General features: G+C 40.9%; 2 protein-coding genes across 6 annotated transcripts; one reads left to right on the forward strand and one right to left on the reverse strand.

Annotated features, from left to right (window-relative positions):
* Positions 1 to 133: 133 nt before the first annotated feature.
* Positions 134 to 15,023, forward strand: POLR3F (RNA polymerase III subunit F). 5 transcript variants are annotated; one of them, XR_004301198.1, is made up of 10 exons: positions 137 to 342; positions 2,459 to 2,576; positions 5,442 to 5,509; positions 5,890 to 5,910; positions 6,039 to 6,106; positions 7,437 to 7,549; positions 10,756 to 10,899; positions 11,114 to 11,221; positions 12,104 to 12,360; positions 14,285 to 14,367. XR_004301198.1 is itself a non-coding variant. In XM_032419284.1 (10 exons), exons 1-10 carry the CDS (start codon positions 281 to 283, stop codon positions 14,360 to 14,362), a joined length of 972 nt encoding a protein of 323 aa, XP_032275175.1. In that variant the 5' UTR covers positions 137 to 280; the 3' UTR covers positions 14,363 to 15,023. The 5 variants fall into 5 exon arrangements, 4 of the variants coding, with proteins under 4 accessions (XP_032275177.1, XP_032275175.1, XP_032275176.1 ...); XM_032419284.1 differs by having other exon boundaries at positions 12,104 to 12,295; positions 14,285 to 15,023; XM_032419286.1 differs by lacking the exon at positions 10,756 to 10,899 and having other exon boundaries at positions 134 to 342; positions 12,104 to 12,295; positions 14,285 to 15,023.
* A 103-nt stretch (positions 15,024 to 15,126) lies between these two features.
* Positions 15,127 to 24,080, reverse strand: RBBP9 (RB binding protein 9, serine hydrolase). The gene is made up of 5 exons (XM_032419288.1): positions 23,908 to 24,080; positions 22,648 to 22,690; positions 21,544 to 21,649; positions 19,025 to 19,110; positions 15,127 to 18,641 (listed from the first exon to the last, which is right to left on the reverse strand). Exons 1-5 carry the CDS (start codon positions 24,004 to 24,006, stop codon positions 18,415 to 18,417), a joined length of 561 nt encoding a protein of 186 aa, XP_032275179.1. The 5' UTR covers positions 24,007 to 24,080; the 3' UTR covers positions 15,127 to 18,414.
* Between the last annotated feature and the right edge of the window lie 707 nt (positions 24,081 to 24,787).

Here is a 24,787-nt window from a genome sequence, read left to right on the forward strand (position 1 = left end):
TGGCGTCCCAACTCAGAGTGAGGGAACCAGGCTCGTTCGTCCGACAGGCATTGACATTCTGAAAAACAAGATGTAGCGGGGCGGGCAAGTGAGGCGGATCAGGCGTGCCTTGGCCACCTCAAGCCGACAGAACAAGTAAGGACCGGCTGCGACACGAGGAAGAAGGCCCCTGCCCAAGCCGGGCGCCGTTTTCCCCCCTATTCCCGGTTCCTCGGTTCCCCGACTGGCTATCTGGCGACCCCGAGCGTCTCTCCCCTCAGGGGCCGGGAACTGGGCAGTCATGGCTGAGGTGAAAGTGAAGGTGCAGCCGCCCGACGCGGATCCGGTCGAAATAGAAAACAGGTAAAACCAGTGAGGCTCGCTTCCCGGCTCTGGAGCCCCCCACAGGCGGCCGGACGTTTGGGCAGCCGGACCCCTTCTCCCGGGACCCTCGGTAGATACCCGCGCGCGCAGGAAGATTGGGGATTTGGAACCCCTCTCCCATCCCTGGAACGTAGACTTCCGAAGTTCCGAGCGAGTTTGACAGTTTGTAACTTTCTGTATTTCACCTTGCCCCGGTGCTGTTCTGAAAGTTGTGATGATGTGCTTCCTTCCTGCATTAAGGTGATCTACGCCCAGAGGACTCGGCGTTTTTCCGTAGTACTTGTAGCTACATATTCTCATCCAGGATCGCTCTTGTCGCTAAGGGAATTCTCAAGACAGAACATTTCGGCGAAGTTAGGATGCAGTTTGTGGTTTTTGAAGAGACATTAAGCCAAATGGTTTCCGTGCAGTACTTAAGTCAAGATTTTAGGTCACCTAAAGCCTCTCCTAATTTTAAATTCGCTATCCGTGCACTATTTTTAGTTTATCACATAGTTTTAGAAGACCTTAACTTTCTCAAACTTATGAAAACACGTATGATGATCCTATGACAAAGGTGGATATTTGGGCTTATTTTTGTTTGGTAGAGATAATTCCAAAAGCAAGCCCCAGTTATGGTGACTTGTCATAACAAATTTTTCCTTCCTACCAGAAGTGTCTGATTTGCCTCCTCCTTGCAGACTTATGGCTGCCCAACGCACTGAATATTTATTTTGTCATACTTGTTCCATCTGAGAACATTGAAGCCTCAGCTTTAATATTTTTTTCTGTGTTTTCATTTGACTTTTGTTCTAATTTAAAGTTCATATTAGTGAGAAAAAGAAACACTCCTCTTAAATAATAGTAATAATGTAAACATGTACTTTATTTTGCCCAATTTCTAACATGCTTTGATTCAGAACCATCATAGAAACCCAGATTATCTGATTTTAGCATAGGGCACTTGGGTGGCTCAGTAGATTAAGCGTCCAACTCTTGATTTCAGCTCAGATCATGATCTCAGGGTTGCGAGATCGAGCCCCACATTGGGCTCCGTGCTGGGCGTGGAACCTGCTTAGGATTCTCTCTTTCCCTCTCCCTCTGCCCTTCCCTCCTTACCGCCCCCCCCCCCACTAAACCTCCCACTAAAAACAAACAGATTATCTGCCAAATGTGCATAAAGGCACAATTTCTTTCTTTCTTTCTTCTTTTTTTAAGACTTGGAACCTTAAATGGAATTTTTTTTTTGCATTTTTTTTTAATTTTATCATGTTATGTTAATCACCATACATTACATCATTAGCTTTTTTTTTTTTTTAAGATTTTATTTATTTATTTGACAGAGAGATAGAGAGAGAGAGAACAAGTATGCAGAGAGGCAGGCAGAGGGAGAGGGAGAAGCAGGCTCCCTGATGCGGGGCTCGATCCCAGGACCCTGGGATCATGACCTGAGCCGAAGGCAGCCGCTTAACTGACTGAGCCACCCAGGCCCCCCTACATCATTAGTTTTTGATGTAGTGTTCCGTGATTCATTGTTTGCGTATAACACCCAGTGCTCCATTCAATACGTGCCCTCTTTAATACCCATCACCAGGCTAACCCATCCTCCCACTCTCCTCCCCTCTAGAACCCTCAGTTTGTTTCTCAGAGTCCATAGTTTCTCAGAGTTCATGGTTCGTCTCCCCCTCCAATTTCCCCCCCTTCATTTTTCCCTTCCTACTATCTTCTTCTTTTTTTTAACATATAATGTATTATTTGTTTCAGAGGTATAGGTCTATGATTCAACAGTCTTAAACAATGCACAGCACTCACCATAGCACATACCCTCCCCAATGTCTATCACCCAGCCACCCCATTCCTCTCACCCCCCACCACTCCAGCAACCCTCAGTTTGTTTGCTAAGATTAAGAATTCCTCATATCAGTGAGATCATATGATATATGTCCTTCTCTGATTGACTTATTTTGCTCAGCATAATACCCTCCAGTTCCATCCACGTCGTTGCAAATGGCAATTCTAAAGGCACAATTTCAAACTGTTCTGCTTGTATCCCCGCCCCCCCACCTCTTGAAATAGGTAAAAACATGAATAATATTGTTACTGCCTTTCTTCCTAGGATTATAGAATTATGTCACCAGTTCCCTCATGGAATCACAGACCAAGTAATTCAGAATGAAATGCCTCATATAGAAGCCCAGCAGCGGGCAGTGGCCATCAATAGACTGCTGTCCATGGTAAGGCAAATTCAACTAGTTCATGTAATCATTTATGTGCTGTGATTGTCATTACTTCCTAGTATGTGAAACCATTCGAAAGTGTCTTAGGTTAAGACTCCAAGCCAGGAAGCGGCTCAGACTGCCTGAACTGAGGAAAGAAGAAATAATTACACATCATTATACAAGATGAATGAGGGGCACCTGTGTGGTGCAGTCGGTTAAGCATCTGACTCTTGGTTTTCATTCAGGTCCTGATCTCTTGAGTTGTGGGATCAAGACCCATCTGGGCTCTGTGCTCAGTGGAGAGTCTGCCTGAGATTTTCTCTGTCCCTCTCCCTCTGCCCGCCTCACCCGTGTGCTACCTCTCTCTCAAATAAATAATTTTTAAAAATGAATAAAATAAATGTATTTTGTTTTAACCATTGTATTTGTTGACCTAATTGTCATCGTGTATACAGGGCACATAGGGCTAGTCTGCTCTCACCTTCTGTTTGCTTCCTGCTGCCGATGTTGGACCATTCCCTATGAAATATGCCCTCTGCCAGCTATCACAGAGTCAGTTCATTAGGGTTTCTCCCTCCACAATTTCACTTTGAGCATTTCAGGAGGCAGGAATGAGTCCAGTAACACTACAATGGGGTTTTTCAATGAAGCCCTTCTACCTGCTTTTACCTCTTCTCTTGTCCTGGGGCCTTAGTGTCATTCTCCTCCACTGTCCAAAAACACCCCACCTTGTGGCACCCCATCCTCTAAGTCTACCTATTTCTCCTTCCATTTCCCGTACATCAAAGATCCCCAGTCTTGGAAGCATTTCACTTTGGTCATAGTAGAAACTGGGAAAAAGATTTCTACACTAAGGACTCATGGAAATTTGAGGACAGGTGAACTTTCTGTTAAACTACTCCCTTCAACCTTCTAGCTTAATGGCTGGAAAACTTCTTCTATAAAGTGCCAGATAGTATGTATTTAGGCTTTGCAGGCCATGTGGTTTCTGTCACAAGTACTCAACTCTGCAGGAAAGTAGCCATGGACCGTATATAAACAAACGAGCATGGCTGCATTCTAGTAAAACTTTATTTATAAAAACAAGCAGTGGGCCAGTTTGCTGACCTCTCTTTTAGTACTCTAAAACAATTGGTGATCTCTAATCAGTTCACCCTGGTGAAGGACTTGGCTCCAGGAGGGATAGTGGAAGGGATGCTGGAAGTTGTGGCAAGGGATACTGTTTTTGTCCTCTGACTGCCCTTTCAGCCCTTTGCTTTCTGTCTGAAAATCATCCTCAATATCTCCCCCTCTCTTTCTCCACCTCTGCAGCCGCATCCACTGCCAGTCCTGTTGTCTGGAGGATATAAGCGGTGGTGGAGCTATGATGAATTTTAAGGGAATAAGTATTAGTAAATCACAAAGTGTTGCTGATTTTAGCTCTTAAACAGCTCTCAGATTTGCCCCCTCATTTCCATTCCTACTACTCCCGCGTGTGTTCAGGTCTTGGCTTTTTCCTGGACTATTACAGTGTATTCTAACCCGCTCTCCTGGCTCCGTCTGCCTTAGAGAAGGCAGCCTGATCATCTTAAACACAGATCTGGCCAAGTCACTTCTGACCCAGAATCTCAGCACTAGAGATTCAAGTCCAAACTCGTGGCTTTACCACACTGAGCTGCTACCTTCCTCACCTGCCTCATCTGCCACCACTCTGCCTCAAAAGTTAAGTTTCAGGGGAATGGATTGTTTTTGGTTCCCTGCCGCCTCATGCCTCAGGTCCTTTGTCTTCCCTGGTTAGACCGCCCTTCTTCCCTTTCTTCACAGACTAACTCCTCATTATCCTTCAAGACTCAGCTCTGCTTTCTGTCTCCCAGAAAGCCTCCCTGAACCCCAGGTTGGGCCAAAGCTGCTGCTCTGAGTGCCTGTTCTACTCTTTACTTACCTCTATGTTAATGCCAACCAGATAGTTGAAATTAGCTGTGTGATTCTCTTTTAGAATTCATGTTGGTCCCCCCAAACATATATCACAGTACGGGTGTTCAGCAAACATTCATAGGCTAAATTAAACAACCTCCAAATGGAACTTTGTGTTTCAATTTTGCTACTTAGTGGGGTCCGGGGAGGAAGTTATTGCTGTTCATCCATATGTAAACCTGTTTGCAAGTCATGTGTCATCCCAGTCTTAACTCACGGGAATGGGCCTCTCAGTCATGGGTTCCCCAAACTGCCAGAAGCCCAGTGGTACAGCCACCTGAGTGCTCCGGAGTTCAGAACCAAGGAATTTCAAAATCACATTAGACAGGCTTTACTTTACTTTTGACTTGTTATATAAAACCAAAACTATTGCATCTTTTATTCATTGCTTGATCTTTCTGCCTAACTGTCCATGTAATACAATAGAAATCACACAAATCAGTAAATGTCACTATTAACATTGCAAATTTTATTTGATCATCATGTTATAGAATATTTATGCATGTTAGTCTTTATTTGAACTTTTTATTTATACAAATTATATTTTCATTTTTATGTTTATATTATATATACTTAGTGAATTTATTTGAATTTGAATGTGGATTTTTATTTATTATTCTAAAGCTGCTTTTTCAGAATTCATTACGCATTGGTCATATAACCAAGCCAGAATATAGCATATAGGAAACTGTTAGGTATTTATATTTTGGAAAATGACAAACTAAGGAGCTATGTATGTTTTCAAAAATATATTACATGTGATATGTAGGCAAAAACTTAAGTCTCAAGTGAGGAACTAACAACTGTGCAGGGTAGGATATTTTGGTTTGTGTAAAATTTTTTTAAAAAATTAACATTTGTGATTGATTTGAAATATCTCCAAAATAATTCATTGTTATTTTCTATAAAAAACAAAACAAACTTTAGGGTCAGTTGGATCTCTTAAGGAGCAATACAGGACTTCTGTATAGAATAAAGGATTCTCAGAATGCTGGGTAAGCCCCAATTTTTTTATTTTAAGAAATTTTAATTATTACAAATGTAATAAATGTTTTGGGGGAAAATGTCAATATAGAATTGCATAATGTAAACCTGTCCTGCATACCATCCCCACCTCTTATCATGAGTTCCATTTCTCAGAGATAACTGCTCTTAATAATTTGGTATATGTCCTTTCGTCTAGGTATATATATAAATATATAGAAATGATTATATATTTATATACTATATATATAATCTCTTTTCTTTTTTTTCTTTTTTTTCCTTTTTCTTTTTTTTTTTTTAACAAAAATGGGATCATGCTATCCATACTGTTTTGCAACTTGTTTTTTTCACTTACTATATCTTGGACATCTTTTCATTCTGGTACATACAGCCCTGTCTCATTCTTTTTAAGGTAAGCTCTTATTTTGGTAAATAAGTCAATGTGATGACCTTGTCTACTAATTCATTAAAGTAGTTATGTAGATTATTAGATTATCCTGTATCTCTTCGCCTTTTTAATTCTACTTTATTCCCCTGCAGTAAAATGAAAGGATCAGATAACCAAGAAAAACTAGTATATCAAATCATAGAGGATGCAGGAAATAAAGGTAAGCATGTGAAGGAAGAAACAGGAAAAAAACATTGTCTTTAGGACCCGAAATAGGGACTGAGGGCTGGCTTCCCAGGGTACAGATATGTGTATAAAAAATGCTGCCATGTATATTAAAAGGAGAGGAAATAGAAATACATAATGTGCATATGCTTGAAGGACACCCAGGTGTGATGCTGCTGCTGTTAGCTCACAGGAGGCAGGAGCTAGATGGCCGTTGGCCAGGATGGAAAGAAACTTCTGAATTCTGAGCCATTGGAATGTACTATTGATTCAAAATAAATCAGTTAAAACTTAAGGGTTTTTTTTTTTTTTTTTCAATCCTCACTTTCTAAACTTTGGAGGCCTTCATTTCTTCATTTTATCTGTAAATTGTGGATAATACCATCTCTCTGGTTTTTGCAAAAACCAGAGGGATGTCCAGTGCAGTGTGGCAGTGTCCCGACAGAGGTCCCTCAGCAACTTCGGTTTTCTCTATCCCTCTTACAGACCTATATCTAAATAGCTATTATTACACTCTAGGATCTATTTGAGTCCCTGATATTAGTTTCAACAATGTATCAATAATGATATAATTTGAAATCATATATCATTCTTATATTATTAGGAGTTTAATACTTTAAAAATTGACATATGACAACAGCCATTCTCTATTTTTTTTTTTTTTTTTTTAAATTCTTCCTATCTCATTATGCCTCTTTGCTGGGAAGAAAATAAGGTAACATGTTTAATATAAAATTCCACATACAACCCTTCTTTGAAAGAGAAATCCTGGCTTCCTGCACAGGGCTTATGGCTGTGAGAACCTCAATCTTCATTTTTCATCTCTTAAATATAGGGTATAAATAATGGGTATACATGCACACAGATGCTTACATAAAGAGTTTTTTTTTTTGCTCTCCATTGACAGTGGTAGCTGACCTTGGCCCAAACTGAAGTTACAATCTAAATACAATCTAAAATAAAAATAATAGGAAACAGAAGTTGGGGTGTAGGAGGGGATGGCAGACACAATGTAAGTTAATTCAGCAACATTCAAGATTTTTCTTCCATTAAAAAGTATCTTTTTCACATGTTTTTAAAAAGGTGCCACACTAGAATTCCAAGAAATTTCTGGTTAGAAGATAAAGCACATAACTTCTTTATCATTTTGCATACTTTTGTTGTTGTCTGAGATTCTTACTCTAAGTCACTGTTTTTCCCATAGCTATGTGCTAGGAATGTATACATATATACATATTTTGTTAGTTTTAGCCTGCAATGTAAGCAGTAGGACTGTAGACACAAATCCTATGGCGTTGAACTCATTTTACTTTACTTTCTTACAGGAATATGGAGCAGAGATATCCGATACAAAAGTAACTTGCCATTAACAGAAATTAACAAAATTCTAAAGAATTTGGAAAGTAAAAAGCTTATCAAAGCTGTTAAGTCTGTGGCAGTGAGTAGTTTTCTCTTTCCTTACCCCAAGTGTTCACTGTATTGTTTTGCTCCAAGTATGTTTCAAGATCTTATTGTTCTTTAAGCTATGTCATGATTTAAAACTACTAGTCAAAAAGATTTTTAAAAATTTAGTCCATATTGGATTCGTTTGGAGACGTTGCTTAGATTTATCACTGCCTAATTAACTCTTTGTGTCTCACCCACTCGAAAAGCTAAAACTACTATACTCTTCAGTAAGGAATTTTTGGAATCATGAACATTTTTCCTGGATTTTCAGCATGAAAGATAATTTACTTCATTCTAGCATGTTAGATTATTTATTCAACAAATACCTATTGTGTGTTTGCTCTGTGCCAAGCACTGTTGTGGGTGCTTGGGCTACATTAGTGAACAAGCCAGAGAAAGATCTCGCCCTGGTAGAGCATTCGTTCCAAGACATGGCGTTTTTCGTCCTCCTCATCACATTCCCCCCGCCCCCCCATGACCTCCTTCAAGGGTTGCCATTCCAGAGCTGGCTCCATCAGGGACACCAGCTGCTAACCTCACTGACCTAGGCGGAAGAAGACCCGAGATTCCCCTAAACTAAAGTTTGCTTGAATACGGATTTCAGCAAATAAGAATTTGATGTTCATCAGAAATTTTATTTATCAAATGATATTTTTAACTTACCACACCCTTATTTATTTATTTATTTTAAAGATTTTATTTATTTTTAGAGAGAGAGGGAGCGTGATCACAGGGAGGGGCAGAGGGGGAAAGAGAGAATCTCCAGCAGACTTGGTGCTGAGCGTGGAGCCTGACACAGGGCTCGATCTCACAACCCTGAGATCATGACCTGAGCCAAAATCAATAGCCAGACACTTAACCGACTGTGCCACCCACACGCCTCCCAGTCCCTAATTTAGAACGTTATCTCCCTTCAGCATTTTTAATGGATGATTTCAAATATATACAAGAGTAGAGAAAATAATACAAGTCCCCACATACCAATCACCCAGCTTCACTTTGCCAATCCTTCTTCTCCATCTTTATTTTTAATAACAGCTTTATTGAGATAATTGACGTACCATAAAATGCACATGTTTAAAATGTACAATTTGGTAGTTTATAGTATACTCACAGAGTCGCGCATCCATCACACTATTCTAATTTTAGGACATTTTCATCACCCCTGAAATGTGACCCCACTAGGAGTCACTCCCCAGCCTCCCTGCCCATAGGCCCTGACAACCACTAATGTAGTTTCTGTCTCTGTAGATTTGCCTTCTCTGGACATTTCGTATAAACAGAATCATACACTATGTGGTCTTTTGGGTCGGGCTTCTTTCATTTACATGATGTTTTCAAAGTTTCAAACTAAAGTACTATTAGATTATAACCCAGATTATAAAATAAATATTCATGAGTCCATATGGATGTAAATGTTTAAATAAATGACAGATCGGGGTGCCTGGGTGGCTCAGTCAGTTAAGCGTCCGACTCTTGATTTCAGCTCAGGTCATAATCTCAGGGTGTGAGATCAAGCCCCACATCGGACTCCGCTCTCAGTGCAGAGTCTGCTTGTCCCTCTCCCCCGCCGCTTGCACTCGCTTGCTCTATCTCCCTCTCAAATAAGTAAATAAATGACAGATCTTCCCATGAGTAGATAGAGGCAGAATAGACAAACCTCCTGTGCAGAAGAATTCCACGTAATTTAGGTGGACACTCCACCCTCAAGGAAGTAGAATGTAACTCCCATTCCTTAAGTGTGGACTGTGCATAGTGATGTCCTTCCATACATGGAAAGGCTGGTGGGGGGGAAGTCAGTTTACAGTGGAGAAAACAGAGAAACACTACCTCAAGCCACATGATCAAGGTTAACCTCAACACTGACAAGTCATATTGATGGTGATCAGTCATCACTTGGTGACAATCAAGTGCCCATGACAGGATGTGATGAGAAGGGCACTTTTCCTCCGTGTCCTTTCTCCCGTCTAGTCATGAGAAAAACATCAGACAGATGCCAGTCAAGGGATGTCCTACAGAATACCAGACCAGTAATTCTCAGAACTGGCAAGTTATCAAAAGCAAGGAAAGTCTGAGAATTTGCCAAGGAAACGTGACAAGTAAATGTAATGCGGTATCCTGATTAGGTCCTTGGACCAGAAAAAGGATATTAGGGAAAAACTAAGGAAACCTCAGTGAGGTGTAGACTTTAGTTAATAATGATGTATCAATATTGGTTCATTAATTGTAATAAATGCACCCTACTAATATATTAAGAGGGGAAACTGAGCACAAGGTAAATGTACCATCTTTATAATAATTGTGTAAATCTAAAACTGCTCTAAAATATAAAGTTCTGAAGGGTGCCTGGGTGGCTCAGTCAGGTAAGCATCTGACTCTTGATCTCAGCTCAGGTCATGATCTCAGGGTTGTGAGATCGAGCCCCGCATCAGTTCCATGCTGGGTGTGGAACCTGCTTAAGAGTCTCTCTCTCTCTACCCACCTCTCTCCCTCCCTGCCCCTGCCCCACCCCTGGCTCCAAAGAAAAAAGTTTTGAGGGTTTTTTCTTAAATTTTTTTTTTTTTTAAAGATTTTATTTATTTATTTGACAGAGAGAGAGATAGCGAGAGCAGGAACACAAGCAGGGGGAGTGGGAGAGGGAGAAGCAGGCTTCCTGCCGAGCAGGGAGCCCGATGTGGGACTTGATCCCAGGACCCTGGGATCATGACCTGAGCCGAAGGCAGACGCTTAACGACTGAGCCACCCAGGCGCCCCTTCTTAAATTTTTATTTTATTTTATTTTTTTAAGATTCTATTTATCTATTTGACAGAGAGAGAGCACAAGCAGGAGGAGCAGCAGAGGGAAAAGGAGAGGCAGGCTCCCCACTGAGCAGGGAGCCCGACCAGGGAGCCCAGTGCGGGCTCGATCCCAGGACCCCGGGATCATGACCCAAGCTGAAGGCAGATGCTTAACCGACTGAGCCACCCAGGCACCCCGAGGGTTTTTTTAAATCTCAGTTTTGGAAGACTTGGTTATCTTTTTTTTCTTTTCCCAAGACAGACTGATTGATTGATTCATTCATTCATTCATTCAGAGTGCGTGGGCACAAGCCGGGGGCCTGATCTCATGACCCTGAGATCCAGAGTCAGATGCTTAACCAGGCACCCCCGGAAGACTTGGTTATCTTATAACCACATCTACTATGCATTTTTTCCTAGGCTTCAAAAAAGAAAGTATATATGCTCTATAACGTGCAACCGGACCGGTCTGTGACTGGTGGAGCCTGGTACAGTGACCAGGATTTTGAATCAGAATTTGTAGAGGTGCTTAACCAACAGTGTTTTAAATTCCTACAAACCAAGGTGAGGCATAATTGAGGAAACATGACTGCAGATCTTTTTTTAAAAGTTGCTTCATCAAGAATGTTTAATCTTGTATATCATATTTTATAGGACTTGAAAATACTCAAATCGGTAATTTTTACTTAACAATATATTCTGCTGTTGATTTCACGCTATATAGTTGTATTCAGAAAACACAGTGTTCTTGCTGAGAGTTATGTTTCTACCCTTATAGGCAGAAACAGCACGGGAAAGCAAACAGAATCCAATGATACAAAGAAATAGTTCATTTGCCTCATCACATGAAGTGTGGAAGTATATCTGTGAATTGGGGATCAGTAAGGTGAGAGCACAGTTTTTAATTTTCATCTTATTTTTTAAAGGTTACTCTTCATCACAGGAATGTAGTTTACAGTATATTCTAAACACAATTGGACCCAGACCCTTTTTTCAGGTGATACCTACGAACATTCTGCAGAACCCACTTTGAGAAAGCACTGTCTTAAGCCATTTAGACAAAGGTGAATGTCATGCCATCAGGCACTGTGGGATCTGTATGTACTCAGCTTGTGATACAGAGTAGCAGAGGAGAGGCCAGGCAGTGCATTGCACTACCAAAATGCAAAAGTCTGTTGACAAGCCCTTGACTTTCTCAGGGACATTTCAACATAGATGCCAAACATCAGTCATCACATCAGTTGTCATTTATTGGTATTGTGTCCCTCTTGTAAGTCGTGAGTAGTGGTGTCAGTATATGCTTTTGAAGACCTATACATAAAGACACCATGCTGGGTGCTTTTCATAATCAGAGAAGAAACTGAAGTGGCCACTTCGACAAGTCATTTTCATTTCCTAGACCCTAGATCTCTCATTTATAAAAAAGTAGGCATTTGGACTATTTGATGTCTAAAGTAACTTTCTGTTCAAACATTTTGTAAATCCCCATCAAATTCTTGCCCCAAGAATGTTAAAAGACTTCTAAATTTTACTGAAGAGGGTGGACAAATAGAAAGTGTCAAATTCAACATGAGGTTAGAGTTCTGTCCCTAGCATTTCTGTGGTTTGTGCTAACCTGGGCTGTTGTTCAACCCATGCTTTTAATGACTCACCAGCATAATGCTTCCCCATTTCACCGAGGAATTGCGGACCCTTTACAGTTTAAAGACTCTCCCAAAGGATGTCTTCTTGTGCTTTTTGTGTCCTTTCTAATGCATCCCCTTTTCAGGTAGAGTTGTCCATGGAGGACATTGAAACGATCTTAAATACACTTATTTATGATGGGAAAGTGGAGATGACTATCATTGCTGCAAAAGAAGGCACGGTTGGCAGTGTAGACGGACACATGAAACTGTACAGAGCAGTCAATCCAATCATCCCACCCACAGGTTTGGTCCGGGCCCCGTGTGGACTCTGCCCGGTGAGTTAAAGTGGCTTCACTTCATACCTGACTGCCACCAAGTGCAAATACCACCTAACTTACCAGTAAGCACACTCGTTTTCTGACACTCAGGGTTGACCAACAGTGGCTCAGACCTCTGTGTAACCTTGATGACAGGCCCTTGATGAACAAGTCATTGCTTTACATTCTTTTTTAGAATAACCAGGTTAGGGAAATTTGTGTTTTCTACTCATGGCCCTGAAATGGACAATTTTTAATGATGGCTGATCATTTAACCCTAAGTAGGGAGGGAAATGAGATTTGCTGAGAACCCACCACAGGCCACGCATATTCTTGAAGATTTATGTGGTCTCATGTAATCCTACTTCTGTCCCTTGGAGCTAGCGATATTATTTCCGCGTAAGCATGAAGCTAAGGAAGCTGTAGGGGCTACAGCTTCGAAGTAACAACTAGGACGCACACCTGGACATGTTCTTTCCCCTGCAGTGCGCCCCAGCACTCTTCATCCGGTCCCATGTAGCTCGCGCATGCCAGCTGCGTGCCGCAGGCACTGCCTCTGCCCTCGGGGCATTTATATTCTTGGGCCGCTGGCGTAGATTTTATTTCCTTATACCAGCCCTTGTCTATATGCCTAAGCTCTCTGTGTGCTGGTTTCAAGTCCTAGAAAAAACAGCGAGCATATTGGGAATTCTGTTTAGCACCCTTCAAAAAAAGGAATGTAGCTAACATGAAACCTTTGGTTAGTGATGTATGTAGATCTGCTTTCCTCTTACCTACTGATAGCCTTTGGCCCAGTGGGCAGATGAGCAGATCATCTTAGTGCTACAGTGAAAGGTGTCTCATTCACTAACTTTATAATCACACAGCAAGTCTCTTATAGCATGTTCTTAAATACAGCCCTAGTCTTTTTTTCTTTTTTTTTTTTAAGATTTTATTTATTTGGGGGCGCCTGGGTGGCTCAGTCGTTAAGCGTCTGCCTTCGGCTCAGGTCATGATCCCAGGGTCCTGGGATTGAGCCCTGCATCGGGCTCCCTGCTCGGCGGGAAGCTTGCTTCTCCCTCTCCCACTCTCCCTGCTTGTGTTCCCTCTCTCGCTGTGTCTCTCTCTGTCAAATAAATAAAATCTTTAAAAAAAAAAAAAAGATTTTATTTATTTGACAGAGAGAGAGAGCACAAGTAGGCAGAGTGGCAGGCAGAGGCAGAGGGAGAAGCAGACTCCCTGCTGAGCGGGGAGCCTGACACGGGACTCGATCCCAGGACCCTGGGATCATGACTTGAGCCGAAGGCATGCTTAACGACTGAGCCACCCAGGCACCCAGCCCTAGCCTCTTTCACTTTGAAAATTTTATTTTTATTTTTTAAAGATTTTATTTATTTATTTTTTTGACAGAGAGACAGCGAGAAAGGGAACACAAGCAGGGGGGAGTGGGAGAGGGTGCCCCGAAAATTTTATTTTTAAATAGACTTTTTTTTTAAGATTTATTTGAGAGAGGGAGAGAGAGAGAGAGAACAAGCAGTGGTAAGGGGCAGAGAGGGAGAAGCACGCTCCCCTCTGAGCAGGGAACCTGACATGGGGCTTGATCCCAATCCTGGGATCATGACTTGAGCTGAAGGCAGATGCTTAACTAACTGGACCATGCAGGCACCCTGAAAATTTTATTTTTAATATTGCTTTAAAAAATGGGTCAGGGCGCCTGGGTGGCTCAGTCGTTAAGTGTCTGCCTTTGGCTCAGGTCATGATCCCAGGGTCCTGGGATCCAGTCCCGCGTTGGGCTCCTTGCTCTGCGGGAAGCCTGCTTCTCCCTCTCCCACTGCCCCCGCTTGTGTTCCCTCTCTCGCTATGTCTCTCTCTGTCAAATAAATAAATTCTTTAAAAAAAAAAAAACAAACAACAATGGTTGGGTCTTGGATACATTGTTAACAGAAATTTTAGTTGTAGGTGACATTTGAGACTTACAGTGTAATTTTAAAACTCTCATTTGATTGTAAATTTTTTTCTTTTTTAAAGGTTTTTGATGACTGCCATGAAGGTGGTGAGATTTCACCATCTAACTGTATTTATATGACAGAGTGGCTCGAATTTTAATAGAGAACTAGGAACTTTCCTGACATTTTGCAAATGAAATTACTTTGGGAGCAGATAATTTAACTCATGATGGAACATCAAATTCCCTTGAAAGCAAACTTCACAATAATGGATAGACTTGCTGCTATAAAAAAGTATTTTTTTATCTATGAAGACTAAATTTATATTGGTAGAGTAGCCAACAGAATATGAAGCAGGTAAGGCTAATAGTGAAATCCATTCTTCAATAAATAAAATACTTTGAACTTCAGGAAGACCACCTTCTGAAGCTTTCAAGACTTTTGATGGTTCATGGAAAAAGAAGCCAACAAATCCATATTTGCCATATACTACAATAATGACTAAAGTTTAAAAATGCCCATTTTAAAGTTATTTATTAAGGTCTTCATTGGAAAATTTTGTATCTGGTTCACTATTGCCATTTGTTTTCTCTTTTCTCAGTGGTTTCATTGAGAAGGAATCAAAAGTGGTGAGGCAGAAATAGCACTTGGAGGCATGAGTGGGGGAGAGAATGGAACATCCCTTTCCACACACTATTCGTTCCTTTTTACATCAGAAATATTCTTTCAGAGGATTATGCCTTTGTACTTACCTCAAATGCAAATGATGACTATTGTCAAGGATGTTTTCAGTGCATAAATATGATTATTCTCATCCTAAAGAGAATGTTTTCACTGGTCCTTCTTTGTCAAAGTCTTCCAAGTTTTACTCTGCAGCTCAACTGCCTTATTTGCTAGAGTTGCCCCATAATCCATTGCGCTCCATTCACTTTATTGTGAGCAGGGTACCACTCCTCTTTTCTTATTTTAGATTTGTTTCCATACTCTCTTAAAAATCATGGTGTAATTGGTCTAAACTAAGCGGAAACTCATTATAATTGTTCTCAGTTCTAATGGTACTTTCAATCCTAGGTAATTTGGTGTATTGTTGCACAGAAGTTAGCTTTTTAGGATCTCAGCTGTTGTATTTTCACTTTGTAGTTCTCCTTAATGATTTCTGTGTCCAGGCCAAAAGCATGAGACCAAAGGAAAGGAATTCAAAGCCAGCTACTACTGAGGCCTGAGTTCAAACACCAGTTTGGATATACTCGAAGTGGTAAACATCAGAAGGGTTATTTTGAGATATATGGGATCAATAAAATAAAATTCAGCTCAGTAACCAAGAACCAGGTGGAGTCTGTGGCCAGCTCTATAGAAATAGAATTCAATGACACTAGCATTTTGAAACAGAGTATTGGATGTATAGAAGATAGAGCCTGAAACTACACCACCCCCAGCGAGAGCTGGAATAGTAAGAACATTAGCTGTCCTCCCTGGGACCTGGCCTGTCACAGAGGCACTAGTCTTATTTAATGAAAAAACTGAACTTGGGGGAGAGGTGCAAGTGGGGAGAAGGAAGCAGTTCATGACTTTGCATTGTGTCTTGATAGCCAAAGATTTTAAAGGTTACAATCAGAGGCCACAAAAGTTCCCTGACTCACCAGAATAAAGAGACCCTTTAAATGCTTTTCCCACAGCATGTCTTTCATTCTGAATATTAACTGAAGGAGAAAAGAAACAAAAGTACTGCACCTCTTGTTATATAGTTAAATGGATATTTACCTACCAGAAGTAAACTGTGACCACAGTTTATGGAGCTGTAGACTCCCGACACCACAAAATCAAATTGTGAGTGAAGTCCTAATCCTTACAGTTGATTTCCATTTAGTACAAGGTATTTTGGTCACCTGAGAATAGATATTCCCTGGAGTCTGTTAGGGCCCTTCTATTCCGCTTAATAATGATCCATTGGGAGTCAAATAATCATGAGAGACCATGATTCAATGGTTTAAATGGATAGTTTATGTGAGATTCTTCCATAAAACTCCTCTGAGCTTGGTTTGGTGAGGAGTAAATTTTATGGAGCCGTGATTTTTATGGTGATCAACTGAGTAAACAAGTCAAACAAGTAATTTCAAGTTGAGTGACTTTTACTTTGAACCATTATTATTACATGGTGGGTAAGGGGAGAATAAAAATACATGTCCTAGGACGCTTGCTGTCCCCCAAACTTTTGATGACAGTATTCCATATCTGCTGTTCAATAAGGTAGCCACTAGTCACTTGTGGCTGTTAAGACTTGAAATGTGGCTAGTGTGAATGAAGAACTGAATTTTTAATTTTATAGCTACCTGTGGTTACTGGCTACCATATTGGATAGCACAACTCAACAATCATAGGTCTAGATTAATTATAGGAATGAAGAATATCAAAATTAATTATTTCTCAGTTGTATAGATTTGTTGCTTTTCTGTGGAAGAAGAGGACAACAAAATATTATTAACTGTTATTTGTATAAGTTTGTAATTTTTTGACAAAGGACTTCAGAAAACAAGACTGAGAGTAAGTAGAGCAATGACTAATTCCAAATCAAAAAGAATCAAATTTTGGTTATAAGCTTGATCAAATCATTGCTAAACAACCTCTTTAAGAAAATTATTATTCAATTGATTTATTGAATTTGCTTTTCACTAATGTGTCAAATGAGTTGTTTTAAATCTTAATTTTTTTATTTATAAAAGTAATACATGTTCACTATAATAAACTCAGATAATACCCAGGTGTACAAAATAAGGAGACTCCCACCACACCATATCTAAAATTCCTATTCCCCAAAGAAATTGCCATTAAAAGTTGAGAGTCTTTTTTTCTTTGAGCACATTTAGAAACCAAGACTTTTCCGGTTAAAATGATGGCTTTGAATCTCCTTTAGACATAAACAGGGAATTCACATCTTTGCAGCAAACATCAGGTTCTGCAACATCAAGTATGAAGTCACTGGAAGTTGTTTGAGGCAATACTTAGGGGTCATAATAGCCAAAAAATGTTGGGAAATAAAAAGCATTTTTTTGAGGGAATATGATCAGAAAAGAAATCATGGAATGAGGCTTAAAAGAGAGCCAAAGGACCATGGAAGTTAAAAGGTAGAATTCTTTACAGAACAAAATTTGAGGTATGGAAAGATTCTTTTAAAAAATACTTAAGATTTTGTAACAAAATCCAGATTGTTCCCATGATTGCATCCTTTGACATTATGTTCATTTCTCAGGCTTCATAGAGAAGCACCTGGCTAAGTTAATCCTTAGCACCTGGCTAAGTTAATCCTAATGGCAGAGGTCACAAATGGGTGGCTTGGACTTGCAGTGTTTGTAAATTTTTTTTTTAACTGTCGTTGCCAACTTACATCATCCATATGTACATGTATTGGACACAACTCATATACATATGAACTGTGTATACAACCATATATATAGTCCCTAAATATAAAAACCACTGCATGAAATTTTTTCCTTGAAAAATCAGAAAATTGGCAACACTCTGCCCCCTTCCCACATGGCAACAATTTAGACAGGACATGAGTTCCCCATGTTACCCTAATCCCCACCACTCTGGTCTAGCACAGATCTAGTTGGCTATGCTCATGTATATATGTCCAGGCTGTGCTTATGGTCCCTGTCTGACCTGGCAGACCCCTGACTCAGATCCATGAAGGACCAGGGCAGGGTGTCAAAGATGGAGGCCCTAGTCTAGGTTTAATGTCCTGGGCCAGCTCAAAATAGCTAGTGGTTTGAGCTCTAAGCCAGCACTCTGGACCTTTAGTCGTGTTTTCTTTTCCCCCCAAATAACAAAAGGTTCATTTCAAAGAGGAGTACCACTCTTACAACATACACGAAACTACTTCATTTTAATCTGGACTGGGAATCAGGAAACCTGGATTCCATTTCTGCTTATTCACTTTCGACAGATAAAGGTAGTTAAGCTGTCCTTATGTCCTGACTCAAATGGGAAAAATATTGCTTTAGTTCATAGCAGTTTGCGAGATATAGATCCTATGGAAAATGGAAATGCTGTTTGTAACTTAGTTTGAACATTGAACTTTTGTTTTTTTCAGAACTTAATTTGACCTGTTTTATGTGTCCACTAATCTGATCACAGATAATTTTTATCTATTAATAACCTGATAATTGCTCTACCCCTATACCGGAATGCAAAATAGCAGAAATCCCATCCTGTCTATGCTGGCACTTTCAGCATAGACTTTACCACACTAATCAGTTCATGAAACTCCGTGTTCTGAAAGTGGCCACGGTCACTGAATTTGTACAATTTGGCTTCCAACCTATCAGCCACTTCTTGTTGTTCTTTCCAGGGAAGGAAAGGATCATCAGTGGAGCCAAACTGCACAATGTGAGGGCAGTTGGCTTTGATCTTCTCCCACTGCCAGGGACGATTGAAGTATCCTATGGGAAAAAATATATATATAACCTATTACCACCCATGGATAATTTCCCTTCTAGCCATTGTAAAATATCTAGCGGAGACACAAAGAATCAGAGCCTAAGTGTTAGAAGTCCTTTAGTTTTCAAATCTGTAGAGCTTGATACCATAGCCACTTGGGAAGGGGGAGTACATGGCTCATAAAGTCAGGGTTCAATGCATTAGAAAGTGGTCTATCAACTCTCAAAGGGCCTAATTTATATCTAAAGAAGGGCAGTAAATGTTTCTCAAATGCCACTAGAGGTTTTTTTTAGCCTATCCAAAAGCCAGTGCTGTTTAACCTGAACAAGCATCCCTGTGACTAGAGAAAGGGCTTTTCTGTACTGGTTTCTGCCTTCAAACTTACCACTGGCCCGCTCATTTTCATCCCCCAAGTCGGAGGTGTATGCAGACACTAACACAATAGCATATACTTGGTGTGTTTCTGCATACCTGTAGAAAGAGAAATAACGTCAGCTAATACTTAATGTTAAATCTGCCCAAAAGTCAAAACAAAACAAAACCCTGAAAACTCATTTGATTTAGCTTACAGAAAGCAGGTGCTATCAACTGTTGAGTTTAACAAGAAAAATAGGAAGGAAACTGCAGAACTACAAGCCCAGTGGTTAATGGCTTACCCTTGGCCATTTGATGAGTTTCTACTGATTTTTCAAGGTAGTCCAAACCTCTTTGGTAATCCTTTCCAAAAAAACATAAAAAGTGTAATCATTCTCTTTGATGTGCCTATTAACCTACCTTCAGTATGCATCAGCATTGCTTTGTTGGTTAACCTACAGATTCAGTCCCAGAGCATCTGATTCAGAGGGTTGGTACAAGGCCCAGGAATCTGCATTTTAAGACATGACACCTCCCCCAACCCAGATGACAAATACAAGTGATCTGTGAACCGTATTAAGAAATTCTGTACCATGATGGAAATGTACTTCTTTTTGCCACACACTCTACATTGCATTGTAGTACTTGTTTGTGTCGTGTTATATCTATCTTCCCCAATAAACCTCAGCTCCTTAAGGGCAGGTGTGAGTCTTCTTGATCTTTGTGACCCTGGTGCCCCGTACAGTGCCTGGCAAGCAGACACTCAGCTAACTATTTGCATGAAGTTCCCTCACTCAGCAAAGACTAGGCTAGGGAAAGATGTGGGGTGGTAATAGTTTCCAGAGGCCTTGCTGCCAGGAAAGATTTAGGGTTGGTATTTTGTTTTCAGGCTAAACTTTTTGCCCAACCATTTGTTTTGAAAAATGTCAAACTTACAAGAACAAGAAGCACCTAGATTTATTCATTTTACCACATTTCACACCTAAACATGTCAACATGTATCGCCTAAGAACAAGGTAGTCTCTTATATATATCTCCACAGTGCCATTATTACAGCTAGTACATTTAACACGGATATGGTAATACTATCTGTATTCATTTTCCCCCAGTTTTACCAAAAATGTTCTTTAAAACTGCTTTTCAATCCTAGATCAAAGATCACTGCATTTTGTTTTCATGACTCTCTAGTCACTTTTAAATTTTTTGTTTTAAATGACATTGACATCATTGACATTTTTTCCAGAGTTTAAGCCAGTTGTCCTGTACATCATCCCCTAAACTGAATTTGGCTGTTTTCCTCATGATTAGACAGAGGTTAAACATTTTTGGCAAGAATACTGCACAGGCAATGTGTCTGTCCCACTCCATCACATCAGAGACACACAATGCCAGTTTCCCTTTATTGGTGAGATTAAGTGTGATTACTAAGGTGACAGCTATCAGATATCCATTGTAAAGACACAATTGTCCCCTTTGTGATTAGTAATCTGTGGGGTGGTCCTCTGTGACTAAATCAGTATCCTGTTCCCCTACAATCTCATACCCCATAGTTTTGGCATCAACTTTCTCCTTGCCTACCTTAACTTTAGAAGTTAATTTTTAGAAGGTTGCAGACAATCCTGCAGTAAGTTTCAGGGATCTTTAAAAGAAGGCACACCTTTAGTAGCCAATGGCCTGAGAAAAATTCAGTTGGCCTTGAGTTGGTACAGATTTCAGCATAAAGGGATTCCTTCATTTTCCAGACAACCCCTAACAGCTTATAAACACTAGGGCTGTACAGAAATTCTGCAGCTCCACACTGGGAAGCATTATTTCATAGCTCTGGTGTGGCAGAAAGATTATGGAATCTGGCAAGGTTCTCTGACATGCGATTCATATGACATCCTGAGCAACTGCTTGGGACAAGGGGCTACACAAAAACTATATTCCTTTGTCATCCAGCTTAGCAAATATGGAAGAAACCCAACCTTAATATGCTTACTCAGCCAGCTAAATCCTATCCTCTAGGCCTTATAAGCCTAAAGGGAGGGACATGATGTTCTAACCGAGAGCATCAGGGAAGCGCCATGAATCCTAAGGACTGGGGGAGTTGCAGGGTGGGGTAACAGCCTCCACCCTCCAACAAATATTTACTGAGCACCTACCATATTCCAGACACTCTTCTAGGCACTGAGGTTTCAGTGTCAGAATGAACAAAGTCCCACCCTCATGGAGCTTACATTTCTATTGGCCGGAGACAAATAAACAGGACATCAGGTGGTGAAAAGTGCTACAGATAAAAAGGGGGATACCAAGATATAAAGGGGATATGAGCCAGTGGGGTGAAGTTGCTGTTTCATTTGAAGTGACTAGAGAAGGCCTTAGTGGGAAGAGACATTCGAGGAGAGACTTAGAGAAAGCCATGCAAGTATCTAGGAACAAGTATTCCAGGTAGAACAGTGGCAAGCGCAAGCCTAAGGCAGGTGCATACTTGGCATGTTCAAGGAGCTGCAATGAGGTCTGCACACCAGCTGGAGCCCACATGGGGGGAGAATTCAGCAAGGATCGCACCTCATGGCTGCAATGGCCCCAGAACTGTGGCCTATGATGACAGTCTTCTCATCACAGTGCAGCTCCGTCTCCATGAAGGGCAGCCAGATGCTCTCTTGAGCTGTAACTAAGGTTCAGGGTAAAGAAAGAGTGTCATTTGATAGGGACAGTCTTATAGTCTAATGCTGTCCCACCTTTCTAACCGATGACTACTCAGCACTTCTCAATTTAAGAACTGCAGGACCAAATGGGAGATGGGACTGTTTTAATAGAGCCAACGATTTATGTATTGCTGTTTGAAAGACTCAAATCCACAGTTTTGGTCCATCTATCTATCTGGTTTTGCTTTCATCTTTCACCATGTTCTCATAAGAAAATACCGGGGAAATAATAAAAATACAACTCTAAAGTTTTAATGTAAACTTTCAAACTTAAGAAAAAAACTCTAGATGACATTCTCAAATTCATATGCATATATATTTTCTTTCCAAAGAAGAATTTCCTGACACAAGTCATAGGCACAGTCAGAACAAAAGTGGCAATGTTACATTTTGAAATATTCTGATCTCCTATAGGTGCTGTAAAGTTTTATCATATCTCTGTCTCACATGAAATACCCATAAATTTTGCCTGAAAATATCTGTTGACTTCTAGAAGGGAAAATCTAGTTGCTTGCAAAGTTGAAAATTAAGTTTTACCAAGCCCAGATGCTTTCTTTCTTTTTTTTTTTTTTTAAAGATTTTATTTATTTATTTGACAGAGAGAGACACAGTGAGAGAGGGAACACAAGCAGGGGGAGTGGGGGAGGGAGAAGCAGGCTTCTGCCGAGCAGGGAGCCCGATGTGGGACTCGATCCCAGGATCCTGGGATCATGACCTGAGCTGAAGGCAGACGCTTAACGACTGAGCCACCCAGGCACCCGCCCAGGTGCTTTTCTTGATCCTTATTAGAATTTTCTAGAATGTTTTTTGGTTTACACCCTTTTCCCCAAACTACTTGCCATCATTCATTCTTAGGTATATATTCCCTTTGGCTTCTCTACTGATATTCCTGTTCTCTACCAGGAAAATGGCGAGATCAAAACCCAACAAGATGAGACTATTTAAAAACACGTTTAAAACTTACTTGGGTCAGGCATGTTTTTAGCCAAACACTGGAAACCAGGTATCTAAGATATGAGGGGAAAAAAAAGCTATAATAAAGAGTTTAATTACAACTAATACTTTGCTAATAAGAAATGAGACACCTGATATGATCTTTATCAATTCAATAAGTATTTGCTTATATTATGAAATGAAGTGGGTTAAGTGCCATATGAACAGACAATCCCTCTTGATAAACTCCATCTGTCTGTAGTTCTATATCCAGCCAGCTCTGTAGGTATCTATATACAGAGACCTGAATCCTCATTTGTACATCTCTGTTTGTTGCTGTAGGCATATATCTACAGAGGTATCATGAATGAATGCAATTCTAGACAAACTGACCTGTAGTCAGACTGTGCACCAGGGATTAGGTAAAACATGGTACAGAAACATGGTACAGAAGGTTGGAGATCCCACCGTCTTGGACAGCTTCAGCCCTGATCTTTTTGGATTGTAGCTCTGGCCTTGGTTTTCAGCCACAACCCTGGAACTTTATTCTAGAAATGTACTCTAGAGCTCTAGAGGATGGCAATCCAGGAAGCAGTCCTATTGCCTGGTTATGGAAGAGGTTAAAAAAAAATCAAGATGCACAAGACAACTACAGCTGGTCACCATTTTTATAAAGCTCATAAAGAAGCCAAATTAAACAATATATTGTTCAAAGTATACACACATGGTTGCAAAAATACGTTCATTTTTAAAAGGGTTGGAGCAAATGAAAAAGTTTCAGGATGGTAGGGAAATGGGATGGGGGAACGTACATGTGGCTTCGAAGGTATTGTTAATGTTGCAGATTTTAGTTTGGTGATGGAGCCTCAGGTTTTCATTACATTAAACTTCATAATTTACATATATGTTAACATATAGGTTTTTTACATATTAAATATTAAGCAGGGAGCAGAAAAGGAAGATGTACAAGTATCTGGGAAGTCCCAAATCTGAACCAGCAGCAGATGCAGGGAGACCGACGGGGCTCTAGGAGGTGGTGCCTTGTACCCTAGCGACTGAGCCCTCAGGGAAGTCTTCCAGGCAGTTTTACCCACCAAAATTCCGACCACTAGTTCTAGTGTTTGAGATAGGGCAGCGGGGAGAGGAATGAAAACACACTGGGCTGTACTAAAGGGGGTGTGCTGGGGTGGGGTAGGGGCTGGTGAACACACGTTCAAACTTCAGTCCTCAGTCCCCTCCATCCCCTCCGGCTCCAAGCTGACTTCCCAGCGCAGCCGCTCGTGTCTCTTACCTGCTCCAGCCCTTTCTTCACCCAGCCGTACCAGCCGTGCGTGGCCACATCCCCGCCTCCGTTCCCGGGAACAATAACTGCCTTGCTTGGGGAAGCCATGAGCGCAGAGGGTCCAGTGTCCCCCAGCAGCCGAACCTGTAGTACCGGGAGCTCCAGACTGCATCCGCCGAGGAGCCTGCACCGTGGCATTCTGGGAATTGTAGTTCTGGGGCGCCGGCGGTCCTTACCGCACAAGGTGGCCAAAGCAAACCTGGGAGTTTCCATCATATGTGAACCACCTTTCACTTGCCTCTTACTAGTGTTCTCGTCCCCTCCCCACCTTATTTAGGACAGGCTGTGACATGCCCAGAATATGTTCTCTCTTTACTACAATTACGATGTATTTCTATAGGAAACTGTTTTTAGTTCCAAATATACAGAAATCACCTATTTATAGTTGAGGACTCCTGTTATTCTTATTACTTTTCCTTCTGATTTCAAAACAGTTGTTAGTAAAATAGTTACTGTCAGCCCTGGTTGTTATTTTTCATTGCTTTAAATGCTGTCCTCTTAAAAGGTATCCCCATTGGTGTAGGGCACGTGGATAACATACTTAAACCAATTTAGAGACTGGGGAAACTGAGGTAGCAATGAAGCGGTTTACCACCTGTTATAATACTGCAGTCCTGAAATTTTAGGAACCAGTCATACCTCATAGATATATCCAAATCTTTTATTTTTCTTAAAGATTTTATTTATTTGAGAGAGAGAGAGCATGAGTGGGGAGGGAGGGGAAGAGGGAGAAGAAGACTCCCCGCTGAGCTGAGAGCCTGATGCCAATGCCGGACTTGGTCCCAGGACCGCAGGATCACAACCTGAGCTGAAGGCAGCCGCTTAACCG

This window comes from Phoca vitulina, unplaced genomic scaffold (genome assembly GCF_004348235.1).
Source record: "Phoca vitulina isolate PV1807 unplaced genomic scaffold, GSC_HSeal_1.0 scaffold22, whole genome shotgun sequence".
Taxonomy (NCBI): Eukaryota; Metazoa; Chordata; class Mammalia; order Carnivora; family Phocidae; genus Phoca; species Phoca vitulina.